Raw genomic sequence first — 26,962 nt, 5'->3', positions numbered from 1 at the left:
CAGCTCTGACTCTTCACGTATAAGAGACCACAAGTATAATACAGATTTCAATTTTATTGCAATGATAAATTCAAAGTTAAAGAGAAATATGCCCTCAAATTATAGTCAGAACAAAAGAAAAGTATTCACAAGTTCCAATGAGAAAGAAATCTAGGTATTTAGTCATACACAAAATTTGAAAGTCTATCATAAAATCATGGGAGTTAATACTTTTAACATATAGCTCTTAGACAAAGCATCAGTCCCTTGTCCAATATGTATATTCAAAGATGTTATTCCATATTTTCCTTCTTAGTAATATATATTATTATGATATTCTTCTGGGGGAATCTATAAAACATATAATGGTAGGTTTCTCAAGGAAATGTTTGTTAACCTGCATATGAGATAAAAATTAATTTTCAAAAATGCAACTGTATACAGAAACAATGTTAAGAACATGGTTTTTCTTACCATTCTAAGTGCAGGTGTGGGTTTACAGCTACATAAATTAAAAATGCTCCAAAAATCAGCAAGTAGGTGCCATAATAGATTGCATTCTCAATCAGTGCAGTTTTGATCTTTCCAGTAATGGAAAACCCTCCTGATCTTGCATACGACTGCATAAAAGGTAACAGAATCCTGGATGATAAGAAAGAATATGATTAAAAAACACTTGACATGTCTGTATAATCTCAAAATACTGAAAATATGTGAATCTCAATTTTAATGTGCAGTTCTTTTCATGAATAAATATGATTTTGAGTAATAATTAATACTGAACCAAACTATAATAGATAGCTGAATATTTTCCTAGTATTAAATTTTGGGGAGAGCAAAGCACATTCCTGGGAGCAAAAGGAGGCCACGATGACCAAGAGAGAGTACAACAGTATGCGTGGCTTAAAATGAATCTAAAAAAAGGCCTTCAATGCTTTTATGAATAATTTAGATTGCGTCCAAAGAATAATGAGGAATCATTTTCTTTAACGGAAAGGAGACATGATCAAATTTTAGTTTTCTAAGGACTGATAAAGCTTCAACATGGAGAATGTACTTAAATGGAACAAAACTGGAACTATTTAGAGAGGGTAAGGGGTGGTGCTGTGCTAAGAAGCAGGAGAGAGTATACTGATGTTGAAGTAGCTAGGACACATCCCAAAGAAGGTGCACAGGAAGTAGCTTTTAGAGTCATCACCATATCAATGGTAGTGAAACAACATCAGTAGATGAAAGCTGGAAGGGTGAGTATATAGAATGAATGAGGGGCTTCCCTGGTGGTGCAGTGGTTAAGAATCCGCCCGCCAATGCAGGGGAAACAGGTTCAAGCCCTGGTCTGGAAAGATCCCACATGCACAGAGCAACTAAGCCCATGCGCCAAAACTACTGAGCCTGCACTCTAGAGCCCATGAGCCACAACTACTGAAGCCCGCGCGCCTAGAGCCCATGCTCCGCAGCAAGAGAAGCCACCGCAATGAGAAGCCCGCGCACCACAACAAAGAGTAGCCCCCACTCGCTGCAACTAGAGAAAGCCCGTGCGCAGCAATGAAGACCCAATGCAGCCAAAAATAAAATAAATTTAAAATAAATAAATTTCAAAAAACAGAAACTGATTTAGAATGAATGATAAGGAAAGATATGAGACGAACCCCTGAGAAATATCAACTTTTAAAGGAAAGGCCAACAAACAGGAGAGACCAGCAAAGGAAACTGAGAGAGCAGTCAAGAGTTACAGAAGAAAACTAAGGAGTATATGGAGCAGAAACCAGAAGAAAGTATTTGAAAGGGAGAGAGAAAACAATAGAATCAAATGCTGCCAAGAGGTCAAGTAAATTAAGAGCTTGTATGTGCGAGTGGAGAAGGGAGGGTAGAAAATACGGTTCAATGGGTTGCGGAAAGGGTAAGCAGTGAGCAAATGGAGACACTGATGCAGACAATTCAAGAAGTTTGGCTGGGTAGGATAAACTATGGTATACTCACAAAATGGAACGTTTTACAGAAATAAAAAAGAAAAGAATACTGAGACATACAACATAGAAGAATCTTCCAAATATGTGCGCAAAAAGAGAGAGGCAAAAAAGTACATACTATATAAGTCCATATTTATAAAGTTGAAAAGCAGGCAAAACTAATCTATGGTGATCAAAGTCAGAATCATGGTTACCTTTGGGGAGCATAATGACTGGGAGAGAAGTATGAGGGACGCTTCGGGGGATATTCATGTTCTATATCATGATCTGGGTGCTGATTATATGGGTGTATTCACTTTGAAAAAAGTCAAACTAAACACGATCTGTGCAATTTACTGTACTAATTCATACTCAAAAAAAGTCTCTCTTAAAAAATTCAGCTGTGATGAGTAGATCATTGAGGGGGAAGATAGAAAACTGGAAAGGGTTCTGATTTGAGACAGTTTTGTTTTGTTTTTAAAGATGAGAGAATTGTACATGCTTGGTTGAAACTGGAAGCTAGAAGTATAAGTAACGAGAGCTGAAAGGGATGGGTCCATACTTCAGGAAGAGGGACTCTTCCATTCTTGGAGGGAAAGAAAGAAAGGATGGATAGGTAGGTAGGTTTGCTGGTAAGAAGCTGAAAAGAGCTGCCATCTGATGACTTCTTTTTTCACCGGGAGGCAGGAAGTAAAGTCATCTGCAATGACAAAAGGCGATTGTTTCTAGGATGTGAGAGAGAGTCACAAAGGGAAGAGCTGAGGTTTGTAGTGATTGGAAAGATTTGTTGTGGAGAATGAAGAGCAAGCAGACGAGAGAAACAAAAGATGAAAGTCTGGCAATGTTGAGGGCCTAGTCAAGTTCAGTGAACATGCTACAGGGGCACTACCCTCTGCTATGTGATTTTTCTCTTGCAATGTTCACCACCTCCAGTTTTAGAGCTTAGTTACCCGCATAATATCTAAAATGCTCAGTAGGCAGTGGAAAAAGTATGAGTCTGGAGCACAGCAGAAAGACAAAGCTATATCAGGTAGAAAGAACGATCTGGAATGCATCACAGGTTAATGAAACCATGGCTATAATTAAAGTTGTTCAGGGAGAGTCAGATAACAAGATGACCAAAGATGGGACCCTAGGGAACACCAACCTTTAGGAAATGCGCCACAGAAATGGAGCCCATAAAGGAAATTCAGAAGGTTGGGCGAAGCACATAGAAAGAAAACCAGGGGATAATGATGACCTTAGCAAGAGAGCATTTTCACGTAACAATGGGACTTGAAGAAAACTGAACTGAAGAATGTCCAGAGAGAAGGCAATTACTAAAAGGGAATGGTGACGAGGAGAATTTTTTGTTTCTGTTCTCTATTTCTTCTTTTTTTCTTTTCATTCCTTTTAAGATGTGAGAGACCTGAATGAGCAGAAAGAGACAGGATACAGATTTGAGGGAAAAAAAGTGACACTTGAATAAATTCTAAAATATGGAAGTTCACTGGAAAAATAATCACTTTTAAAAATTTAGCCAAAGTATCAAAAATTTTATCCTTCACTACCACTTACCATGTTAAAAATTGTGATGTCCAATATACTACCCTCCAGAAAATTGGCATGATTCCATCAGGAATATAACTCCATGGCTTGAAACACGGACGTTGGCTATTTAATAACAATTTAAAGCCAATTAATCATAAATGATTATTTACATGAATTGCACAATTAATTTGTGTGTGGCAAAGTTCACTTATATTCAGATTTTAAATTATTGATTCTAATTTGTAAAATTTCATAGAAAACTTAAAATTCAAAGCTGACTGTTGAAAAAACATACAAAAAGGGAATAAAACTGTTTTAAAGAGGAATGCATTTAAATTTTCAACTTTCAGTGTTTTTTTAGTCATTGAGTAAAAGAGGACAGAATGTTCTAATAGACTAATAAAGTGACAGTCTTTAAAAGCAAATGCATCATGAAATCAAATCTCTGATTTGGTTACCTTTAGGGTTGATGACTACCTTTAAGATACACACTCACCCCATTTGTGGGGCTGGTTATGGCAGGAAGGAGAGAAAGACGTTAGGTGATTAATTCCTAGAAACTGGAACCCTAACTCATCAGTCATATAGCATATCTCCTATGGAGATAGATGCCAGCATCTATACATAATTCTGTTTGAAGTTTCTGAATATATGTGTATCTGCCCATAGATTCTTCCAGTAATAGCCTGCCTAGACTGTAAGGCTATCCTTTAGTCCAAGGGCTTCCAACAATCCACAATGGCTCTTCAAAAGGGAATAACAACTACATTTAAAATTTACCCTTATCCAGCTTTGATTAAAAAAAAATAAAATAAAAGCTGCATAAAGAAGCATGCAAACACCACTTAAAGCATTGGTAAAAGCTATAACCAATATTTGCTAGTTTTTTACTTGGAAGTTTGATATGAATTCAATATAACCTTTTGATAATTTGAACTTTATTCTCAATCTAAAACTATAATGATATCAAAGGATGTGCAATATGAAAGGAATATCCTACATACAGAATAATCTCCTCGTCCTTTATTACAACCTTGTAAATTAAGGCAAATGAGAAAATGCATGCCCCATTTTTTTTTGGATCGGGGAGAGGCTGAGAGGAAAAACAGCTTTTGGAAGTTACTTTCTTAGTAAGGGACTAAAAAAAATCAGGTCTTCTCCAAGCTTCTCATTAGCATCTACTGAAAGGCCTTGTTTACCAATATCTAAAATTTATTTAAGATTTAAACTTAAGGGACTTCCCGGGTGGCGCAGCAGTTGAGAGTCCGCCTGCCAATGCAGGGGACACGGGTTCGTGCCCTGGTCCGGGAAGATCCCACATGCCGCGGAGCGGCTGGGCCCGTGAGCCATGGCCGCTGAGCCTGCGCGTCTGGAGCCTGTGCTCCGCAACAGGAGAGGCCACAACAGTGAGAGGCCCGCATACGGCAAAAAAAAAAAAAAAAAAAAAAGAAAAAGAAAAAAAAGATTTAAACTTAAATAAGATACAAGGTAATTAAAAGTCTATTAGCAAAGGATGAAGAAGGGAGGTGAATAGAGAACAAGGATAAACTTTTATAAATATAAAATCCAGATGGTAAAAACCGACAAGTTTTAAACAAATTGCCCCCTACAATATTTAAAAAAAAAAAAAAAAAGAAGAAGAAAGTACCTTGGAACCGGGGTAGCAGCTGCATACAGTCCTGTAATGTTGCTACTCTCAGTAGGGCTCGAGTTTGCAGCAGCATGTTTGCACCGGTTGTATATTGTCTAAAGCAATGAAGGTATGGTTTAAAAATGAAAACCAAAAAGTTACCAAGTACTTAAGGGATATTGAAGTGTATCAACCTATCTACCCAAAAGTACCTTCCTGGCTATGCTTTTTAGTAATCAAATTCATAGAGTAACTCTTAAGTTTAAAATATAAGTTAACTTTTACATGACTTGGTTGTCTTAAAAACATATCTCAAACATGCTGTATGACTACAACTGCCTTTTAAATTGTGAAAATCAGTTTCACCTCTTACCGTACTAACATCCAGAGGCAGTATGAAGACAATTAGAAAGCAGAGATACCAAGCTAGCAGTGTTCCAACAATTACAAGTCTATGTTGTTTCTTAAAGTCTCCATATCGATGAAGTAGGAATAATGCCAAAAAAAAGACAAAAACAATCTCGAGTCCCAAAGCTGCACCACTCATTATTCAATGTTTGCTCTGATTAACCAAAGTAATTCACATACAGGCTTGGATCATATCTGTAAACTGAAAAAAAAAAAAAACAAAAAAAAGTGTTAACATAGGAAATGACCACTTGGAAATCTCCTAATTATTTTTTTATTACTGTACTAATAGATTCTTTAGAAAACTGTCAGGCTTTACATTGGACTATAAGTAAGATGAAAAAGATAATTCCTACTCTCAAGTACTTAGTCTTATTTTTTAAATCGTATGTTGAAAATTTCACATAAATTGTATCTTCAGGAAAAAAACTATTTTAGCAAAAACCACACTAGTTCCAAAAATATTACAAAGTAAGAATACTAGATATGAACAGTTTCAATACAGCATCACTTGAAGTTTGTTCCTTAATATTATAAGCCCTAACAGAATATTTTCTATTAAATACACTAGTGACTGGATTCTAGGAAATTAGATATTTTGTAAAATAAAGTTTTCTAAGTATCGATAGTCACTACTTAAATTTTCTAAAAGAGAGGGAGGGAGAGCCAGAAAGAGAGAGACCATTTGAAAGTAATGTTTCCTTTGTTTGAAACAGTATTTTTCTTTCTTTCATCCTAATCTTGTCTAACTTTTGGGACCTGAAATTCTTATTCATTTACTGCTCCACAAAATAAACTCAATATACTCACCACTTTCCATCTATCTATACAAATCTTACTTTCTTTAAAGTTACTTCACCTATTTTATAGGCAGAAAAATTTATCAATGATTACTGAATAAAGTCATACATTTGAAAATATTTTTAATTATAGATGTTGATGATACAGATAGCAGAAAATGGTTTATTTGATGTCTCTCTACTCTTATAAAATAATTTACCTTCACTAACTGAAGAAAATATATGTGCTTTTCACCTCTATAAAATCAATGTCAGGCATTTTTCTTTGTCTATGGATTAACTACAGTATCCCAAGGAATGAATCAACATCTTAACACAGAGAATCAAGATTATGATGCAACCCACCAAAATAAAATAAGGTAGAATCAATAAAATATGTCAAATTAACAAAGATCTCCAACCAAAACTAGTTATTAAAAGAATAAAGAAATTTGGGTACTTTAACAGTCTAAATTTAAATTTACATAAGAAATACTTCTATATGGAATATCACAAATAAAAATCACATTTAGGGCTTCCCTGGTGGCGCAGTGGTTGAGAGTCCGCCTGCCGATGCAGGGGGACACGGGTTCGTGCCCTGGTCCGGGAAGATCCCACATGCCGCGGAGCGGCTGGGCCCGTGAGCCATGGCCACTGAGCCTGCGCGTCCGGAGCCTGTGCTCCGCAATGGGAGAGGCCACAACAGTGAGAGGCCCGCGTACCGCAAAAAAAAAATTAATAGATTAAGTGGTTAGATGACAGCTCAATGTAGAATGTGCTGATGAAAACTGTTACCATCTTTAAGATACAGCTTTTTTAAGAAAAAAATCACTCAATGTGAATTTAATATAATTATCATATGAAAATCCCTTTATGGTTGGACCTCGATATTTATTTTGCCTGAAATTGTCCAGTGCAAGGAGTATGACAACCATAGAAAAAAGAATGGATATCAGAGATTAGCAAGGAAATGCTAAGGCATGGCAGAACCGTTGATGGTCTATTACTGAAGTATAAGTAAGGATATTTGTTAAGATTATTCAATAACATTAGAAAACTACCATAACATTAACTGAAAAACTAGATTCACAGATTTTTACATAACATGCATAAAAATAAGAATGAATGAACAACAATGAAATATGTGGAAACATCGATAATAGTTACATAATAAGATTATGGGTATAAGCAAACAACACAATCAGTTATAAAACAATCAGTTATAAACTTGCTGCTAGTTACTATCTTTTTTACAACAGCTGTCAGTTTTTCAGTCTGATTCATAGTACTTTTAAATGTTATAGTGAATAAAAAGAATTATGGATTCTTTATTCTAGTATAAAGAAATGATTTGGTTACATCTCTTCCCATACTCAGTGTATTTGTCTCCTATTGCTGTTGTAAAGAATTACTGTAAACTTAGTGTCTTAAAACAACACCCACGTGTCATAGTTTCTGAAGGTTAGATATTTCATAGTTTCTGTGGGTCAGATGTCTAGGCACAGTGTGGCTCAACTGAGTTCTCAATATTGAAATCAAGGTGTCAGCAGGGGCTCCTTTCTGGAGACTCTGGGGAAGAATCCATAGTTCCTTCAGGCTGTTGGTAAAATTCAGTTTGTTATGGTTATAGGACTGAGATCCTCATTTCCTTGCTGGCTGTCAGCTAGCATTTGCCCTTAGTTCTAGAGGCTTCTTTCTGGTCTTTGCATGCAGCCGTATATACCTCAGAGCCAGAAATGGCTTATCAAATCCTCTGCATGCTTGAAACTGCTAAGTTTCTCTTCTGCCCTTTGCTTGACGAAAGTTCTGCTTTTAAGGGTTCATCTGATCTCACTGGGTCCACCTGGATAATCTAGTCTTATTTACTGGTTCCACAGGGATTAAGGCATAGATATCCTTGGGGGTCTGTTATTCTGTTCATCACACCATTTATTTCAGTTCAAACTGAGCACTTGTTGCCTTGTTATGACACAAGGTTATGCCTAGGGGGTCCCATGAAACTAGAAATGAAAGTTGGGATTTCCCTAACCTGAGATGAGAAAATAATAGTTTTAAAGTACATATCTTTGACCTTGTACCTAATTTTAAATAAGGAATTTTTTTTTACAGTGCAGAGTGATAGTAGTTTCCAAGGTTCCTTACGAATTCCTATAGCCTGTTTTAGTTGTTTTCAACTGAATAATTTTCTGTTCAAAGCTAAGGGTGCTGTATTCTCCATCTGATTTAGTTATTTGTATATTAAATTCATAAAATAATTATCAATTAAAATCGAATAAAAATAAAGATTGGACAACTCAAGTTTGGTGTATTAAAAAAAAACTCATTGCCAGGGTGGACAGCAATTTGGCACTAGGTATCGAAGAACTTAAAAAAGGTATATATCCTTGCGGCCCTAGCAACACGTCTTCAAATAACTTAGAGAAAAACCAAAATGGGAACAAAGATTTATCTACAATATTATTTTTCACAGCAGCATTATTTAAACATAAAAACATAGAAACAACTTAAATGTTTGTACTAAATAGTTCACCAAGTCTTAAAAATGTCCACCAGTCTCATTGTTGTCCATTACCTTTTTGACAAAAGCAGCCAAGGGTTTCATAAATCACTAATCCCGCTAACCTGGCCATGACCTATGGGAGCAGGGATCTGTGTCTGAGTCAAGGACCACCTAACAGAAAGACTCCATTACAGACAATGATTAAAGGGGCCCAGAAGAAACGTGAGACCCAGAGGGACACTTTAGAGATGTAAAAAGGGGCATGGGTGGGATCTTAGGGAGTGTACATAAGAAACACACATATATGTATGGACAAATATACATCAAAATGCTAAGTGGTGCCACAACGTAGTAAAGAGATGACTTCTATTTTCTTTCTTGCTCTTTCTTTGTATGTGTGTGCTTTTAATTTCAAATGATAAGTGTATTTTTTTGTAATTTTAATACTATTTAAAAATCAGTGTAGTAATATGAAAGTAAAACACATAGCAACTAGACAATGAAAAATTTTGCTGTACTGTTACCAAGTGCCTAGAATTACAACTATTTTAAAACCCAAATGTTTTATTATATTATGGTAAACCTGGGTTCCAAATCCCAACTCTATTTAATAATTGTGTAATTGTATGCAATTTAAGCTGTTGAATGAGGATATATGATCACCTCACACAGGTTGCTATGAAGATCAAGTGAGTTATAAAACACCAATAGGAGTTCCAGAGTAGATCTTCAATAAATGCTAGTTGCTAATCTCCACTTCCTTCATACCGTGAGCTTCCAGAAGATAACTAGTTGCCTCAATGGTCTCAAAGTATAGCTTTACCCTAAATGGTCTTCCCCCCCAACCCCCCAAAAACCATGAATGGATGGATACCAAATGCTTTTTGTTTCTCATTCTCTGTGGTTACCACAGCTTGGACCCACACTCATTCCTATAAAACAAAAAATGATGTTCATGTTCACAGAAATTGCTCCCCTTGCCTCACCTAAGTGGGATTACCTCTCTAGGTCTGTAAGATAGCCCAAACACCCCTTCATCTGTCCTTTGTGTTCTGTCCATCGTGAAGAGATAGAACACATCTCAAAGCCATGTCAAGAAGGTACACTTGACACACCAACGTCATATAGAGAGACATTGCCATTCTTCTAGGCAAATGATCAAAATGGAGGTGAAGCAAAATGGATCATTTGCTGAACTGTAACGATGTGCAGCTATGCAAAAATATACTTGGGGGCAAAAGGGCAAATATTCCTTTGACCACAACAATGGTCCTTCTAATGATATTCTTTATCAAAATAATGTGTTTAGGCTAAAAGGCAAAAATAAAACAAGAAAATGCTAAAATTTGGAGGCAAATCCAAATTTAGTTCCATGTGATTAGAAATGAAAAAGAGGCATAAAGCTATCATAGGTGGGCATTAACGCCACAGCAGCAAAAGTAGATTTTACTTAAAATCAAAATGCCAATTCATTCACTCATATTTTAGTACCTAATACGCAGGCACAGTCTACCTTTCAAAATATCAGTTCTGAAAGTTTTAAACATTTAAAATCCAATTCAGTCTTTTACCAATCATCAAGATATTATACAATACTACCTTCAAATGCCTTTCATGAGTTTGCTAATGTTACTGACTTGGAGTACTATTTCCTGAGTATTTTATGGTTGATGATAGTTTTTCAGGCTAAACACACTTTAAGTAGAAAATTTAGAGGTTAAGATCATTTTGGAATCTGAAATATCCCAAATATTTTCAAAAAAAAAAAAAAAGGGGGGTGGGGGAAGAAAAGAAAAAGACAGGAAGGAAAGATTGGTATCAATTGAACAAGAGAACAGGACAAAAATTTTGCCAAAACCTAAGATTCTGAACTGAATTAAAAATTTCCAACTAGAACCTAATGATTCATCAGACAGACTGTGTTAACTTAAATATGTATCTTTACTCAGACATGTGAATAAAAATTAGGAGACAACTCGAGATCCAAATAATGAAAAATCAAAAGAATCAGAACTAGATGTAAATAATGAAAGTCAACAATTCTTTACCACCAATCAAAATTTAAACCCTCCAAAGATAATCATTAATCCCATGTTTAACGATTTCAGGTATAAGGAGAATTCAGCTTAGGATACAGATAGAATACCACAAAAGAATGTAACTCCCACTCTAAAAATGCAAAAAAGGCGTAATATCTTTTGAAGCCATCTTAAAAAATGAGCTGAGTTGGCAAACCAACCAGGTGAAGTGAATTCCAAAGAGCAACAAGCCTTTTGAAGAAAGATGGACATATACAAACTGTTCCACCTTTGGCAAGGCATGAGAGAGGTAGCAACCAGTAAGTAGGCAAGAAGAAAACAACTGGAACTGTAACGGATCCTTAAAGATTTTAGGTAAAGAGATTAGAAGACTTACTTTGGTAATTAGAAAATAATCTTTAGAATCCTTCCTAGTAACAAAATAGTTTTTTTAAAAAACTAGTAGTTAATATTTTGTGTGAGTTTACTAGATTCCAAGCATTGTGCTAGCGCTTAACATGCTGTATCGAATTACACTTCACAGCCCAGTAAGAAAGGTTAGTATCCTTATTTAGTAGAGGAGAAAATGGCACAGAGAGGGTAAGAAGTGGGATTCAGAGGCATCCTGACTACAAAGCCAGGCTCACAATTAGGATACCAGAGTCTCTGCTCCAGTCCAGACATACTTTCTCAATGCAATTTAGACTGTTTGAATCATTTCTTTTGCTCAGTTTTCATTTGTTCATTTCAATGAACAAAGTAGAAACGTTCTCCTATCAGTTATTTCTTTATATATATAAAGACAGTGCTAATAAAGTCATGTTTAATATAGAATTTAACTAAGCCTTTTTAACTTTGCAGTTTTAAGGCTGCCATAACTTAAGTATAATATATGACTCTAATCTACATGGGGAAAGTAAAAAAGAAAACAGAGCATATCAGAATTGGGAAAGAGCCCTTCTGTTCTTGCCCCAATCTGCCCATTATAGAGAGTATTAAACTGCAGAGAACTACTTTAAAAAGTAGATCTTTTAGATCTACTTTAAAATTAATTGAGGGGCTTCCCTGGTGGCGCAGTGGTTAAGAATCTGCCTGCCAATGCAGGGGACACGGGTTCGATCCCTGGTCCGGGAAGGTCTCACATGCCACAGAGCAACTAAGCCTGTGTGCCACAACTACTGAGCCCACGCATCACAACTACTGAAGCCTGTGCACCTAGAGTTCGTGCTCCGCAACAAGAGAAGCCACCGCAAGGAAAAGCCCACGCACCGCAACAAAGAGTAGCCCCCGCTCGCCGCAACTAGAGAAAGCCCGCGTGCAGCAACAAAGACCCAATGCAGCCAAAACTAACTAAATAAATAATAAATTAAAAATAAATAAATAAAAATAAAACTAATTGAGGGAAAAGGAATCTTTTGAAACTTGATTAGCAGATAAAAACTTCTTGCTATGTAACTGTTCTTAGTCTTTTGTTCACCTAAGCTAAATAACATAAAAAAACACTAACAAATCTTAAGATTTACTTCATGCTATGATGGAACTAAGGAAAAAGCACATCACACTTCTATTTAAATAGAATCTCTTTTGTCACATTTGATTTTCAAAAAGAACAATAATATACTACTGAATATATATATACATATAAGCTATATACATAGCTTATAGCTGAATGTAATTTCTAGTCCTTTTTGGCCTGTCCTATGCCCTAATATTGAATACGCTGTAACTAACTATGCTCTTGCCTCTTGTATGAGAAACATTTTCCCAATTTACAAACTCACTTTGTACTCTATCTGAAACTTCTAAAGAGTACTAGAAATTACTCACTCTAATGTCATTTGCAGACATAAAAAAAAAATGTAATTGATTTGTCCTAGATACTGATCTAGTAATTCTACTTCTAGAAATATGGTATACCTCTCTCACTAAAATGGGACATGGGGTGTGCTGAGTAGATTAAAAGAATAAAATTAATCAGGAAAACAAAATAATCCACATCAGTAGCAATCATAATGCAGTTCTTGAAAAGACCAAACAGCAACCTCTATGTAGCTGGTAATCTCAAGTCTTCAATGGACACAATTCCTTATATTAAAGTACCAATTTACCAAGTTAAACTTTTACTTACTATATTAAGAGAACAGCCATTATTAGAAGGAATGCAGAAAAAAATTATTCCCATTTTAGTAAGCTATTTTTGCTGCCAGAGCAAACTGTTAGTGAAATATCTATTCTACAATTTGAAGACTTTGATTTTCCAAGTTGACAGGCTCTCTCTGAAGTCCTATAAAGGACCGTGTGCCCACTAATTCAGACATTCCAAGTATTCTGAAAACTAGAAATGTTCCCTAGCTCTCAGGCTAAATCCTAGTATGAGGATATTTCTTATCTTTAAATTTAGAATCATCCCATCTGTTAGAACTTCCTATCTATAAGACCTCTATCTAAAGTGGCCTCTCCCAATTACTTTATACCTCAAAACTTTGTTTATTCTCAAATATTTTAAATATTTTTTTCTTGTTTGTTCTTTCTCCTCCATTAGCTTATAAGCGCCCTCTGTCTTGTTCACTTTCCTGAAGGAGACTGTAACTTTTTTATGTTAAAAATATTTCCTCTGAGTTGCAATTTTAAGGGAAAAGGATGTAGATTTCAAGCGAAGGTAACTGCTTAAAGGTCACTTTATGTAAAAAATCAGAACACTGCATTTAAAAGTATTTTCCAGGTAACATTAGTTTAATGAATTGTGAACATTCAGCCTCGTATTCTTCACCTGGTTTCAATCAGACTCAATCTGTGAACAGATCCCTTCTTTACACCAATTTCACCTACTTTCAGGAACAAACTAAAGGTTCATGAATGCTTTCCTCTGTCAAAAGGTGGTTATTTTTCAAGCTAAGCATCAAGCCTGAAACAAGCACGTACCCAAACAAGGGAGGTTTAATTCCAGTGTAAATCGAAGCTTTTTTTTTTTTAAAGAAAATTTTTAAAAAGCCCCTCAATTAACTTTTTTAAGTAGTGGTTATTTTTCAAGCTAAGCATCAAGTCTGAAACAAGCACGTACCCAAGCAAGGGAGGTTTAATTCCAGTGTAAATCGAAGCTTTTTTTTAAAAAAAAAAAAAAGAAATAAAAAGGCATGCTACACAGCATACTTAAGTAATATTCTAATATATTTATGACGCTGGGTTGCTTACTTCTGAACCTTATACATCCTCTCCATTTTTATTAGGGTTGGAAGCTATTCCCCTATCTCTCTTCCACTGCTTTCCCAGGGTCACAGTTACAGTACAGTTTGCATAATGCATTTCGCACGGTCATCCTACCCGGAGTATGGCACTCTCTCTACTCCAACCAGCTCCAAACTCTTCTCCGCGGATAGAGGCTAAAAGCAGCGTGCTTTCAGGAGGCGAGGCAAACAGAAAGAAGCTGGTTGAGAGTGAGCAACCGAATAGCTTTGCTGGCGGCGCCTAGTGTTGCACTGAAAGCCCTTTGCAAACAATTACTCACCTTATTTGTTCTCATGTTAGCACGTATGAGCCTTCTCGAGGCTGCAAGGGGATGCTCAGCGTTGCCACTGCACACAGGAACCACCGTGATCTCCTGCTGCCCTAAAATTAAACCGCCGCCTCTCTTCTGAACCGCGTTTTCGTCTACAAAGCGCTTTCACACGCGTTATCCGATTTGACCCCGACTCCAAGCCTGTGAAATGAGCGTCGCTTGCCACAGTGCCTATTTTACAGATGAAGAAAGGATCCTGTCCACAGAACTAGTGCTAAGGGCCGCCCTCTCCCCGGTGGAGAACGCAGCTCCGGGCAGCGGGGAGAGCAGGTGTGACGCCCGCGGCCGCAACCTCTCACCTGGCTGGCGGAGCGGGTCACCGCCTCCACTCCGGGGACGTGGGCCCCGCGGCGGCGGCCTCTCTGGGTCTCCGGGGTCCCTCTCTCTCCGCCCGCGCTCCACCCCAGACCCCAAAGTGCCTCACGCTCTCCCCTTCAGGCTCACCGCCCGATCTCGCCGTACAGCGTCCAGAAAGACCGGGAAACCCCGCGTCCGCCACAGCCGTCCAGGGTCTGGGACCCACGCTCCCTGGCGACGGCGGTGGCGGTCACCTGAAGGCCTGCGGGTTCCGAGGAAAGGAAAACCCGACGCCGATCAAGCAGCTGACATTTCCCAGTCAGCCCGAGCACCGCCCGCTTCCGCTTCCCCGCCTACCCTGTGGGCAGTCCGGTCCCGTAGCCGCGGGGGGTTGTGGGTATCCTGAAGGCGGGCAAAGCTATAAGGAAACGAAGTAGTAGCGAGGCAGCCGCACTACCAGGCAGGGCAGAAACTACAATTCCCAGCAGGCAGCGGGGCAGCAGACGGCGGCCGCGGAGGAGAGCGGGCAGAAGAATTCTGCGCGCGCGGCGGGGATGGAACGTTGATAGAGTTCGCGGGTCTAGCTGCTGGGGGCAGGAGCCGCACGCAGTGCGCCGCCGCGCGCCAAAGCGGGAATCCAGGAGGCGGGCACCTCTGCAATTAATGCACGCATTTAAAACTCCCGAACCTGCGGACGCCATGCACAGGTAAACCGATTGCAAAAAGGGGCAGACATGAATGGACCGTCTTAATTCCTTTAGGCCGCGAATTTTGCTACTTGCTAATATTGTTAGTAATGCTGTAATGTGAATGGTTGCTTGGCCTCTTCTTTGGGAAAACGTGGATGGGTGGATGCTTTAGCGCGGTGATCAGCGTGCGATTTTATTTGGCTTCCCTTATTGGGCTTTCCGGCTGCTGTTTTCAATCACTGTATGATTGCCCTCCCTCTTTCCTTGTCTGTTCCTTCCACTTTAAGAAATTCTTGAGGCCTTCTGCATGATCGTGAATCGAAAAGACTTTTCGAAGTGTTCGATTTGTTTGGTTATTTTCTCTTTTATTCTTGGGAACTCGCCGCCGGCGCGTAGAAATGCAATTTAGTTAGCTGCTGTGAAAGTTTTCTGCAATGCATAACTTGCAGCTTCCTTTAGGCCTACCTTGGAATTATTTACGGGTGTGTTTTTGAAAGGAACGTGGGGCTATTGTGCGTTTCTGCAGGAAACACCTCCAGGAGATTCCCGACCAGAGTAGCAACGTTACCACCAGCTTCACGTGGGGATGGGATTCTAGCAAGACTTCTGAACTGCTTTCAGGCATGGGGGTCTCCGCCCTGGAGAAGGAGGAGGTGGACAGTGAGAACATCCCCCAGGAACTGCTTTCAAACCTGGGCCACCCGCAGAGCCCCCCACGAAAACGGCTAAAGAGCAAAGGGAATGACAAGGACTTTGTGATTGTCCTCAGACCTAAGCTAAATCGAGAGAACTTTCCAGGTAAGGTATGAGGGTAAAACTATCAGTCCAGTAAGTGGTGGATTAAACTATTTTGTTGGTAAACCTTTGTTCAGGGGCCTTTAGGATGGGGCCCTTTTAAAATTGCTGAATTCTGAAGTTATTTTCCAAAGAAATGGGACAACTCATTGTCTCTGAAGTTTACAGAAATGTTGGTGTGTGTATCTCTTAAGGGGCACGACCGACTTTTAACCCATGAAAAGACACTCCATACTCTTTCTTTAGGAGGGACTCTGCCTGGTCAAAGGCCAGCTCACTGCCACTGACAGCTGGGAACAAAGCGATGATCCTCTAGGATTCTTTTTGTTTATATTCTGCTGCTCTGTAGCCCTGGTTGAGCTTTTTGCCGTAATCACTTTAGTTATTTGTCAAGGGGCTGCTAAAGTGAATGTTGAACTAAGGGGAGGAGACTTATCTTCCCAGGTCCATTCCCAAGTGAGATTCTTCTGTATGCTCTGTCTTCATTACTAACCGTGTTATCTGTTCAGTTCCCCAACCCCCAAACCTGAAGGTTAGTCAGATTCCCACCATCCCCCAACATCCAACCAATCATTGAATCTTTCCCTCTTGTCTCCTAAATATTTCTCAGGCTCTCATCATCTCTTGCCTGATTACTGGAATGGACTCATAATTCCAGCCTTAACCTCCCCAGATCCATCCCCCAGAGCTAGAGTGAACTGATTAAAATGTAGAACTCACCACATCATTCTGCTCTTAATAGCTCCCAGTTCCCAGGCTTCTCAAGCAGGTGAATAAATGCCTCCCAGAGTGGATCAGAGCCCCGGGAGTACTCAAAGCCCATAAGGTAAACATAGTGCATTGACCCGGGGTTATCAGTTTTTCCTGCTGGCAAGCCATGTAAAACATTAATTCAGCAAATATTTGCTGAGCACATTCTGTGTGCTAGGCATTGTTCTAGGTGCTGGGGATATAGCAGTGAGCAACACAAAGCATTTCTACCCTCATGGAGCTTCTGTTCTAGAGAGAGGATGCAGTAAACATAAGTCTGGTGTGTAGTATATGAGAATAAGTGCTATGGCTAAAAACAAAAATAGAACAAGCCAAGAGGGATTGGAGGTCCTGGGTCGGGAAGCTGGTTTGTAGGGTATTAAGGGAATGCCTCGCTTGGACAGTGAACTTTAAACAAAGGCTTAAAGCAGATGAAGGAATGTGCCATGCAAGTATCTTGGAGAAGAGAGCCCCAAGCAGAGGGAGCAGCTAGTGCAAAGACCCTGGGGCAGAGGAAGGTTATGTTTGTTCAAGGAACAATAAGGAAGCCATATTCCCAGAGTGGATGAGCAAAGGGGAGAGTAGTGGGAGACGGGCTAGAGGTGCTATTGAGCAGAGTTGTGATGTGACCTTTTAAAAGGACATACTGATGTGATGAGACTAAACTTTGGGGAGTTGAGGGTAAAAGCTTAGAGACTTGTCGAGAGGTGTGGGAGTAGTATAAGCAGCGGTCAGCTTCTGGATAGATCCTGACATTAGAGTGGACAGACTTAGGAGACTTTGAAATTGTCTGTAGAAGAGGTTATCACAGTCTAAACTGAAATTGGGTGGGTCATGATGGAGAAGAAGAGACAGAGTCAAGAAATAAAGATGAAGTCTAGCAGAGCCAAGGTAAATAAGTATATTCCTGAATTCCCCCATCTGGCTTTCTTTGAGGACGGTTCATGGGTTGGTTGGTTGCTCGCTTGCTTTAAAAAAAAAAAAAAAATCTGTTTTTTTGGCTTTTGACCTTTTCTATATTTGGTGTTGGATTAATTAGAAAGGCAGTGAAGGATCATGGTGAAGTCAGGCACATCTGGCTTCGAATCCCAACCTTGGGAAGTTGTTTGAGCTATCTGTTCCTTAATTTCTTTGTGAAATGGAATAGTAATACCCACTTCATGGGATACTGTGAAGATTAGATGAAAGAGTGTACATAGAGCCCTTAGCATGCTGCCTGCACATAACACTCAACAAGTAAATCCAGTTAATTTGGTGGACAAAATGACACCCAGTTGAGAGGCTACTTCACTTGTCTTTCGTCCTTAATCCTGTTCGCCTGACCCTGTTCACGTAGATCTTTTTGCTTCAAAATTGAATGTCACTGCTATTTTTAGTGTCTGGAATGCAGCACGAACAATTTGGTGCTTGACTAACCAAATGTGGTGAAAGACACTTCCTGCTAAGATGAGCAGATTTTGATGACTTTAGTGCTGATAGCTTCTGACATGGAGTGATTGCTGTGTGTCCTTCCACATTCACACACACGGGTGGAAATACAAATGACATTTTTAAAGCAAGGCATTATGGAAACAAGACAGAAGATCAAGGGATGGCTGCCGTCTTCTAGGAAATTGCAAGTCAAGTTGAGGAGAAAAGAGAATACATAGTAAGAGAAGCTCACAGCAAAAGATGGCAGCTCACGCACTAGCAGCTGCTGAGTGGTTCAGGCAGCAGATGCTCTAGGAGGCCAGAGGGAGGGAGCCCCTTGTGCCAGATTGACCCAAAGCTTCCATGATGATGCCAACTGGATGTAGACACGCTTCCTCCTTCTACTCAGCAAAGCGGAGGCTCTGAGAAAAGAGAGAAGGATCTGGAAATGGTCCAGTCACTGAGTCTAGACTGTTAAAATTGACTTCAAAAATATATATTTATCTGAAGTAAGAGAAAAAAAATCGTGAGTTTTATGTTTGTTGTGACCTAAGAGAGAGGCAGGGAGGGAAACCAGTTCTATGCTGTGTCTGTGCGTGGAATTACGCACGGGAGAGATTGGTTAATTGGTGTGGAGGGGGAGGGTTAGAGCCAGGATGCAGGGTGAGGGACAGCTGGTGTAGAGGGTTCCCCCTGGGCCTCCAGTGGTGCTGGATCATCATGCAAGCGAGTTTTGTCTGCAGTTGTCGGGACAGGTGGCTAAGAGCGCTGCAGGATTCGGCTGGAACAGGCCACACCTGCTTTCCGTTGCTCTCTGATGACAGTGGCCCTGGGGCTGTGTGAGTTGTTCTTGGTTCTTCACTCGGCAGTCTCTCTTTTCTGCCGGCCCCAAGCCAGGCTCACATCTGGTGACTAAATCCTCTTCATCTGTTTAGTTTGGGAGACGAAAACGTTGTGGCCAACCCATACCAGGACAGGTCTGATTGACCTTTGGGGTGAGTGTGTAGAAGGAGTCGGGAGGAGGAAATGGCCCAGTGATGAGGTCAGTAATGGACAGAAAGAGAACAACTGCATCTTATTCATGGTTGTTAAATGCCTGTCCTGGTCCCCCATCTTCTGCACCCCCCATCTCTCCACCCCCGACCTCCCAAACAGGGCACAGCCATGGAAATGCTCTTGAACTGATTTGTTGATCAGCTCTCCCGTGGCTGTTAAACTGCTTCAGATTCCAAGCCCCACAGTGGTTTTCAGACTGGAGACTCCAAAGTTTAGAGCCTGCTGGTATCCCCAAGGGAACATGTTCAAAGTGCAAAATTCCAGAGATTCTGATCCCAGAAGTCCTGCCTTGAGCCTGGGAATCTGCTTTTCAATATCCCCAGGCAAACGTTTTTCCTCCTTTCTCTCCCTTTCGTTCTTTCCTTTTTGTTTTTTAATAACCAATAAGAAATATATTTTACATTGCAATGCTGGGTGTGTATCTGGAACCAAAATTTCACAAAACTAGATTTCTCCTTACTAAGGTATTTCCTATGCTCTTCCATTCCATTCTTTCAAAACAATGCTCATCAAATAAATTGATCTCATGACTCACCAATGAATCTCAGCCCGCAGCTCCCAAAACTCAGCTCTGAAAGAGCCTTTACAGGACCCTCCCAAGAACCTTTTCTTTGCCCTCTAGCTTCCTTTCATTCATTCAGCAAATGTTGATGGAGCATCGTTCTAGAGATTGGGGATCCAGCAGTGAACATAACGGACCAAAGATCCTGCTCTCCTAGAGCGCGTACCCTGTACCTAATTCTCCAAATCCCAATTTCCATGGTTTCTTAGTTACTCTTCCCACATCCCAGGGTTGAGCATAGAAATATGGGGTTGAGAGGGGTCATCGAGGACCCCAGTTGTAGTTTTTTCCTGTTTTGCTTTTTTCAGTTTTGTCTAGCCAGCCAAAAATTAAAAATAAAAAACCCAAAATACCAAGAGCTAGCATGGTCTAGTGTTTCTCTTAATGATTTGTAGGAAGAGGAAGGAAACCTCATCCCGGATGGCAGAATCTGTTTGTAGTTTCCCAGAAAGGAAGCATGAGTTGTTAATACTTAAAACAAGCTAGCAGAAGCATGAACATGAGGTGAGCCTCCACCCTTAAAAAACAAACAAACAAAAACCCCAGAAAACAGTAGATGTGAATACCTGTACCTGCTTATCCTTCACGTATAATTGTTTATCTGTGCTTAAAGAGACAGGTGGCTTTAAGGATCAAAGACTGAGATGACTTTGAATTTGCATCTGAGTATAGGTGATGTTCCAGGAAATAAACATGTCGAGTAAAGTGTGACCTATACTGCAAAGTCCTAATGCATCGAAAACTCTTCAACAAGCACTGTTTCCAGAGGACTTCGAGAGGATGGGAGGTGATGAGGTTACAGAAGTGGACAGCTGGCTTTACACTGGAGGAATAAGTGGTGATACTGGTGGCTGAGGGTGGTGACTAACAAGTTTGTGAATCTGGCCAGTTTTCACCTTTCAAGGCTCCGAAGTATGTTGAACTGCTTCCATGTCGTTGAAGACTAGAGTCCTTGGGGTTGATTTCTCCTTACTGTGCAGGTCTGGTGTGCAGCCTTGGAGGGTTTAGAAGAGGTGAGTGGAGGAAAGACTCGCTCTGGACTTTCTCATCCTCTCTGGGCAGACAGACCAGGCAGCAGTGTAGTCAGGAATCCAGGAAACAGATGGTCGATGTTTTGAGAATTAAATATGGGAAGTAAAATTAGATTAAGCATATCCCAAGCCTGGATACCAGCCCCGGGGGCAGCTACATGAAGACAGACGCTGCCTCTTCTGCTGGAACAGCACCCAGTTTCAGGCTGTGAGACGCCCCCTGCCCCGCCCCCTGGCCTTCACCCCTACCAGGGGCCCTAGAATCAGCGTCAGTGTGGTCCTGTGATCGGCTCCATGGAGCCCTGGGTACTTGGCTGCTTGCCGAGGCTGTGCATTTTCTCGGCCATCGCGCCTTCCATCTGCTCGCTGACCCGCTGAGAGCTCTCGGCATCTTTGTCTTACTTCCCTCTCCGCTCTCCCCTCCCTCCCAAGCCCTGATAGATTCCGTTTTCTGTAGCAAGTCAGATTTAATTCTCACCTTGTAAAAAACTTGTAGAAAATTAAGTACTCAGAATAGGAGAGAGAATCCTAGGGTAGAAAGAGGGCAGGATTTGGAGTCAGACCTGGGTTTGGATTCCCAGTCTGCCATTTGCTGATTGTGTGACCTGTCCCTTTAGTCACAGTTACATCTTCTCGTGAAGCCCCTCCCCCCCACCTCCAAGACTGGCAGAGGCCACTACCTGTGTCCCCGGATTTCTGTCTTTAGCCTCATCCCCCCCACACACCTACAGGGCCGTGCCGTTCCTTTGCAGGTACTGTGCCCCGTACCACCTGGCCAGCCTTCAGACATCCTCCTCTGTGGCTCTGTGCCTTCACCTCAGGGTGTGGGGTTTGGAAACAGACAGAAGAGACCCACGTTGGCCTCTTAGCTCTGCCACCTAATCGTTAATAGCACCTTGGTGAGGTTAATTAATAACCCCGCTAAGACAAGTTTCCTCATCTATAAAACGGGATACTACGACTTAGGACACGGACACATTAGAATCAGTGGAGTCATTAAAATCATTAGAATCAGTGGAGTCATTAGAATCATTAATTTATTATCAATTAATAAACGTCTGAGACTTTTTAGGGCTCTCGGTAAATGGCAGTTTTAAATGTCAGGTTATGTTTTTGTCTATTAGTTTGTCTCCCACTGAGGCCACCAGGCAGGGACTGTGCTTACACACCCGTGCATTAGTTAGTCACCCAGGAATGTATATCGAAGTGGAGCCTTAGGCCAGCCTTGTCATTTTACAAATGAGGAAACTGGTCCTAAGAGGCCGACAATCTTGCCTGTCTATAAAATAAAGCCAGCATTCTTCTCTTGGGTGTCAGTCATTCCTTTGTGTAATATCAGTTGAGTACTTTCTAATGTTCATCGCCAGGTTTGTCCTAAGCACCACGTGTAGCAGTTAATCGGTTAAGGAAGGTTAACCGGTCACACAGATACAGAATTAGCACATTCACAGTTTGCGTGAAGGGGGAGTAAAAGGTATAACGCATTGAGCAATGATTTAGTGAATGCCTGTTACGTGTCAGGTATTGTGCTGGGTGCTAGATGTGCAAATCTGGGTATGGGGGCTGTGGTGGTGACCTGGGAATGCTTCTCTGAGAGAGTGACACTTAAGCTGAGGTCTGAAGGATGGCTAGGAGCTGGGCAGGTGAAGATGGACATTGCAGTGCAAAGCCCTCCTAATTCTAGACTTAGCTTACTTGTGTGGCTTCATTGCCTGGCTTTGCTGTCCTCGGAAAACATCTGCATTCATCGCTTGCCACATTTTCGTTCTAGCATGGGAATGACTGATCTCATATTCTAATTGTTCTTGATTTCTTATGTCTTTCTAATAAAATGGGAAGCACCAAGTTCATTATTTATTTCTCCTGCCCTACACTTCACAACTAGCTTCCCTATTTCCTTTCCTCACCATCTTTGGTAGACATTTTGGTGCCCCATCCATAGCTCCTTGAAGGTCACCATTCCCTTTTATGCCAAAGGCTTTCTCCTCCATGTAGATGACACTGCGTTTGAGGGCTTCCTCTGGGCAGAGGTGCTAGGCAGTCAACATTCCTGCCCTTTCCCAGAAGCCGCCAACCAATGACTGACAGCAGTTGGTGGATTAATGCCCCAGCACCTGTGCCCTTGGCTGGGACCACTCTGGGGCAGGTGCCATATGCTTCCCCGGAGTGCCCTGCAGATTTGAAACCCAGTTGCCCATAGCGGTAATCTGCTTATTCACATACCCAAATTGGCTTCCTGCCCTTCCATGTCTCGCCTCACTCTTTCCAGTACTTTTGAGATCACTTCCCAAATAAACTACTTTAGTTCATGTTCTCAGGATCTGCTTCTGGGGGTCCCAAACTTGGGTAGAGGACAGTTTGGGGGTCTCAGTAAATCATACCAGGCAGCCCTTGTCCAAACCCTACTCCCACCGTGGGTGTTTTCACGTAGGTGAAAATTCCAAGCAGCATTGAAAAGAAAAGTTTACAAGAGGAAAATGTACAGATTTTCTGGAGAAAGGACAGGAATAGAGGCAAGAAAGAGAAAGTTTGACTCTCCGCTGCTTAACCTTTTGTCATAAGTTATTTAATCTTCATAGTGAACAACTTTGCAAGATAAACCTTCTGATTCCCATTCCTACAGATGAAGAAACCGAGCCCCAGAGGGATTGAGTAACTTGCCTAAGGTTCGTAGTCTTGGAGGCAACGTAGTCGAATTCCAGTCGAAGCTGTGCTCCTTCCTCAATCCAGTAGTCCTTACACTTGTGGCGGGGGTCAAGCACGTGGTGTCAGGATGGTCTGTGCAGATCATAGTAAAAATCTCAACATGTTAGGTTCGAAGTGACTAAGTGTGTGATTTTTCTGCCGAATGAAATGCCAGCATCTGATCTGTATACGCGAGAAGCAGCAGAGGTCAGGGAGTTAAGAAGAGTTAATGGAAGAAAAACTTGTCTCCAGTTTGGGGAGCAGGACAGGAGCCCTGTTGGAGAAGCTCTGTCCACACTGACCTTGGACCAGGAGCTGTGTGGCAGTGATGGAGGTTTGTTGGAGCTACCTGCCCAGAACATGGTCCAGGCTCTGCGTGGACAATCTATCTGCCTTCCTCCATCTGCCCCTAGGTTTCAGAGCCTCAGTCAGTCCTTTATTTTATTCTCTAGAGAGGGAGGGGCAGGGGTTCATTGAGCAGCTGCATCTCTCCTCCTCATGTTTCCATAGAGGCTCCTTCCCTGACCACTGCTCCACCCCCATACCCTGCGCAGCACAGCACAGCACCCTGAACCCTACTGCAGCCCATGCTGATACTTACTTGGAATTTCCTGTTTATTTGTCTGTGTCTCTGAAAGTCTGAGCAGGCCATGCCTTGTTCATCTTTGTCTGTAGAACACATCCCAGCATATAGTATATGTTCAATAAATATATGAATGGATGAATGTATCAGACATTGTGTCCTTAGAATACAAAGACTGTTTAAAAAAAGAAAAAAAATCGGGTTCTCATTCTCAAGAACCCATGGCCTTGTGGGGGCCTACACAGGTGAGTAAGCAAATAATGAAATCGTGGTTTAAAAAGCCACCTGTTCTTGGTGATGTCATGGGAAGCCATCCATAGGAGTTGGGGCATTAATGGCCACTTGATGTTAAATTAACAGCAGTCGGGGGCGGGCACAGCATGTACAGAGGCATTGAGATGTGACGAAGGATGACTCATTCTGAGAATTCCAAGTAGCTCCAAATGGCTGGAGCATATTTCTAGATAACGAACCTAGAAAAATAAGTGGGGCACTGCCAGAAAGCTTTGAATTTCATGCTAAGCAGTATAGACTTTAGGCTGAATATTCAAGGGACACTACTGAAGGGTCTCATTGAGGGACGGGCATGGACGTTTTCAAAAGATTGCCCAGGAATAGGAGAAAAGAGTCGGACTGCCATGTTTATCACTCTCCTTCATGCTCTCTCCAGCTCTCCATCGTGTTCTCCACAGAGCCTGGTGTAATGTCCGTGTTCAGTAAATACTGACACCTTTTAAATGGGGAGGTGGGAGTGTTAGGGTTCTCCAGTGACACTGAACAAATAGGAGATATAGGGAGATTTATTAATAAGGGATTGGCTTGCGCAGTCCTGGAAGCTGAAAAGTCCCAAGATCTTCAGTCCCAAAGACCTGAGACCCCGCAGAGCAGATGGTACAAGTTTCAATCTAGGTCTGAAGGCAGGAGGAGACCCAGGTCCCAGCTCAGAGACAGGAGAGAGAGACAGTTCTCCGTTCATCAGCCTTTTGGTCTAACCTGGCCTTGGATTGGATGAGGCAAGCCCACAACTGGGGAAGGCAATCTGCTTTTCTCAGTCCATTGATCAAATGTTCATCTCATCCTGAAACACCCTCACGGAGACACCCAGAATAGTGTTCAACCAAAATATCTGGGCACCCCCTGACCCAGTCAAGTTGATACTAAAATTAACCATCACAGAGAGGAGAGGATAGCACTAGAATTGGTGTAGCAGATGGATTGGAGGTAGAGAGAGACTGAGAAGGCAAGTTATTGAACTCATCTAACCACTCTAAATCTAATCTAAATCACTCAGTATTTCTTTGGTGCACACTTATTTCCTTCTAGGCCATTGTCCTGTTAACCCGATCTTGTGGCTTAATCTGTACATTCATATGTGAGAGTTTAATACTTGTTGAATAGCTGTTTAGAGTTTGCTTTTATAAGACTAAGAAAACTGGTTTTCCTGCATCCACCTTTTTCTCCCTCCAGTTTATTCTGCACACAGCAGCCAGAGTGATCCTTTTAAAACCTCCGTGAGATGCCGTCATTCCTGTGCTCAGAACCCCCTTCAGAGTCAAAGCTGAGGCTCCTCAAGTCCTGCCTGACCCGGCCCCCCCCATCTCTCTGACCTCTTCCATCATTCCCACAACTTGCTCACTCTGTTCTACACTGGCCTCCTTGCTGTTCCTTAAAACAGACATGCTGTTCCTGCACCTCAAACACACGCCAGAGACTCACAAGGCTGGCCCCCTCTCTGTTCAGCCTTTGCTCAGTGATCACCGGCTCGGTAAGGTCTTCCCTGGCCACTGTGCTCAGACTTTGAAAACTGGCCCCCATATTCCCCATCCTGTCCTCTATCCCACGTACGTTTTCTGCATAGCACTAATCAATTTTAACATATCATGTACTTTTTAACATATTGAACAATTTTTAGCGTATCATCTAATATCATGTGATCGTTTCCTCCCGCCGGAATGTAAGTTCCGTGAAAAAGTACTCTGTCTGTCTTGTTTTCTGCTTTCGCTCCAACACCTGAAACGATCCCTGGCGTCAGAGTTAAGTGCTCAGTACGTATTTGTTGAATTAATAGATGAGAACACCTTTTTGATATTGCACTTTTAGGTAAATTGACTTCTGAGTGCTTTCTGTAAACCTGAAAGAAGAGGGAGGAAGGTTCGTTTTGCCTTTTAAATAAGGTCACTACTTGATAAATCCACCACTGCATCCACTTCAGAGAGAAGTGAGGCGTTCCTTAGCAACCAAAAGCATCGTGATGTCTTAGACATTGCTGTCTGAGATCTGAGCGGCGTGGGACTTGCTGTGAACCACTGTTAGTATCGTTCTTGCCTAAGACTGGCTGGTGGGCACTGAAGAGAAGAATGTTATGAAAAGTATTCTTTTTTTTTTTTTTTTTTTGCGGTACGCGGGCCTCTCACTGTTGTGGCCTCTCCCGTTGCGGAGCACAGGCTCCGGACGCGCAGGCTCAGCGGCCATGGCTCACGGGCCCAGCCGCTCCGCGGCATGTGGGATCTTCCCGGACCGGGGCACGAACCCGTGTCCCCTGCATCGGCAGGCGGACTCTCAACCACTGTGCCACCAGGGAAGCCCATGAAAAGTATTCTTGATATTCTCTTTTCTCCTTTGCTGAAAAAGTATGGTACCCACTTCAGGGTACATAGACAGTGGGTAAACAGAAAAACATTTGTGAGGATGAGGAATTCATTTAACATTAAATTCCCCTGTTTAAGCAACGTGTTGTATATGCTTTAAGTGCATG

General features: G+C 41.4%; 2 protein-coding genes across 6 annotated transcripts in view; one reads left to right on the top strand and one right to left on the bottom strand.

Annotated features, from left to right (window-relative positions):
• LMBRD2 (LMBR1 domain containing 2) overlaps positions 1–15,000 on the bottom strand; it is a 50,632-nt gene extending 35,632 nt beyond the window's left edge. For 2 of the 5 annotated variants that reach the window (XM_082836914.1, XM_082836918.1), the window contains exons 1-6: positions 14,794–14,992; positions 14,299–14,490; positions 5,462–5,698; positions 5,107–5,204; positions 3,486–3,581; positions 454–621 (exon numbers count right to left, since the gene is read on the bottom strand). In XM_082836914.1, the coding sequence (XP_082693040.1) occupies positions 454–621; positions 3,486–3,581; positions 5,107–5,204; positions 5,462–5,635 (536 nt within the window). In that variant the 5' untranslated portion in view covers positions 5,636–5,698; positions 14,299–14,490; positions 14,794–14,992. The other 3 variants (XM_082836916.1, XM_082836915.1, XM_082836917.1) reach the window with 3 other exon arrangements.
• A 219-nt stretch (positions 15,001–15,219) lies between these two features.
• Positions 15,220–26,962, top strand: part of SKP2 (S-phase kinase associated protein 2) — a 32,270-nt gene continuing 20,527 nt past the window's right edge. The window contains exons 1-2 of the mRNA XM_082837021.1: positions 15,220–15,353; positions 15,862–16,133. Coding sequence (XP_082693147.1) covers positions 15,310–15,353; positions 15,862–16,133 — 316 coding nt within the window. The 5' untranslated portion in view covers positions 15,220–15,309. The remainder of the gene's footprint in view (positions 15,354–15,861; positions 16,134–26,962) is intronic.

Source organism: Leucopleurus acutus, assembly GCF_964270905.1.
Source record: "Leucopleurus acutus genome assembly, chromosome: 3".
NCBI lineage: Eukaryota > Metazoa > Chordata > Mammalia > Artiodactyla > Delphinidae > Leucopleurus > Leucopleurus acutus.
This window is presented reverse-complemented; position numbering and strand designations above follow the sequence as displayed.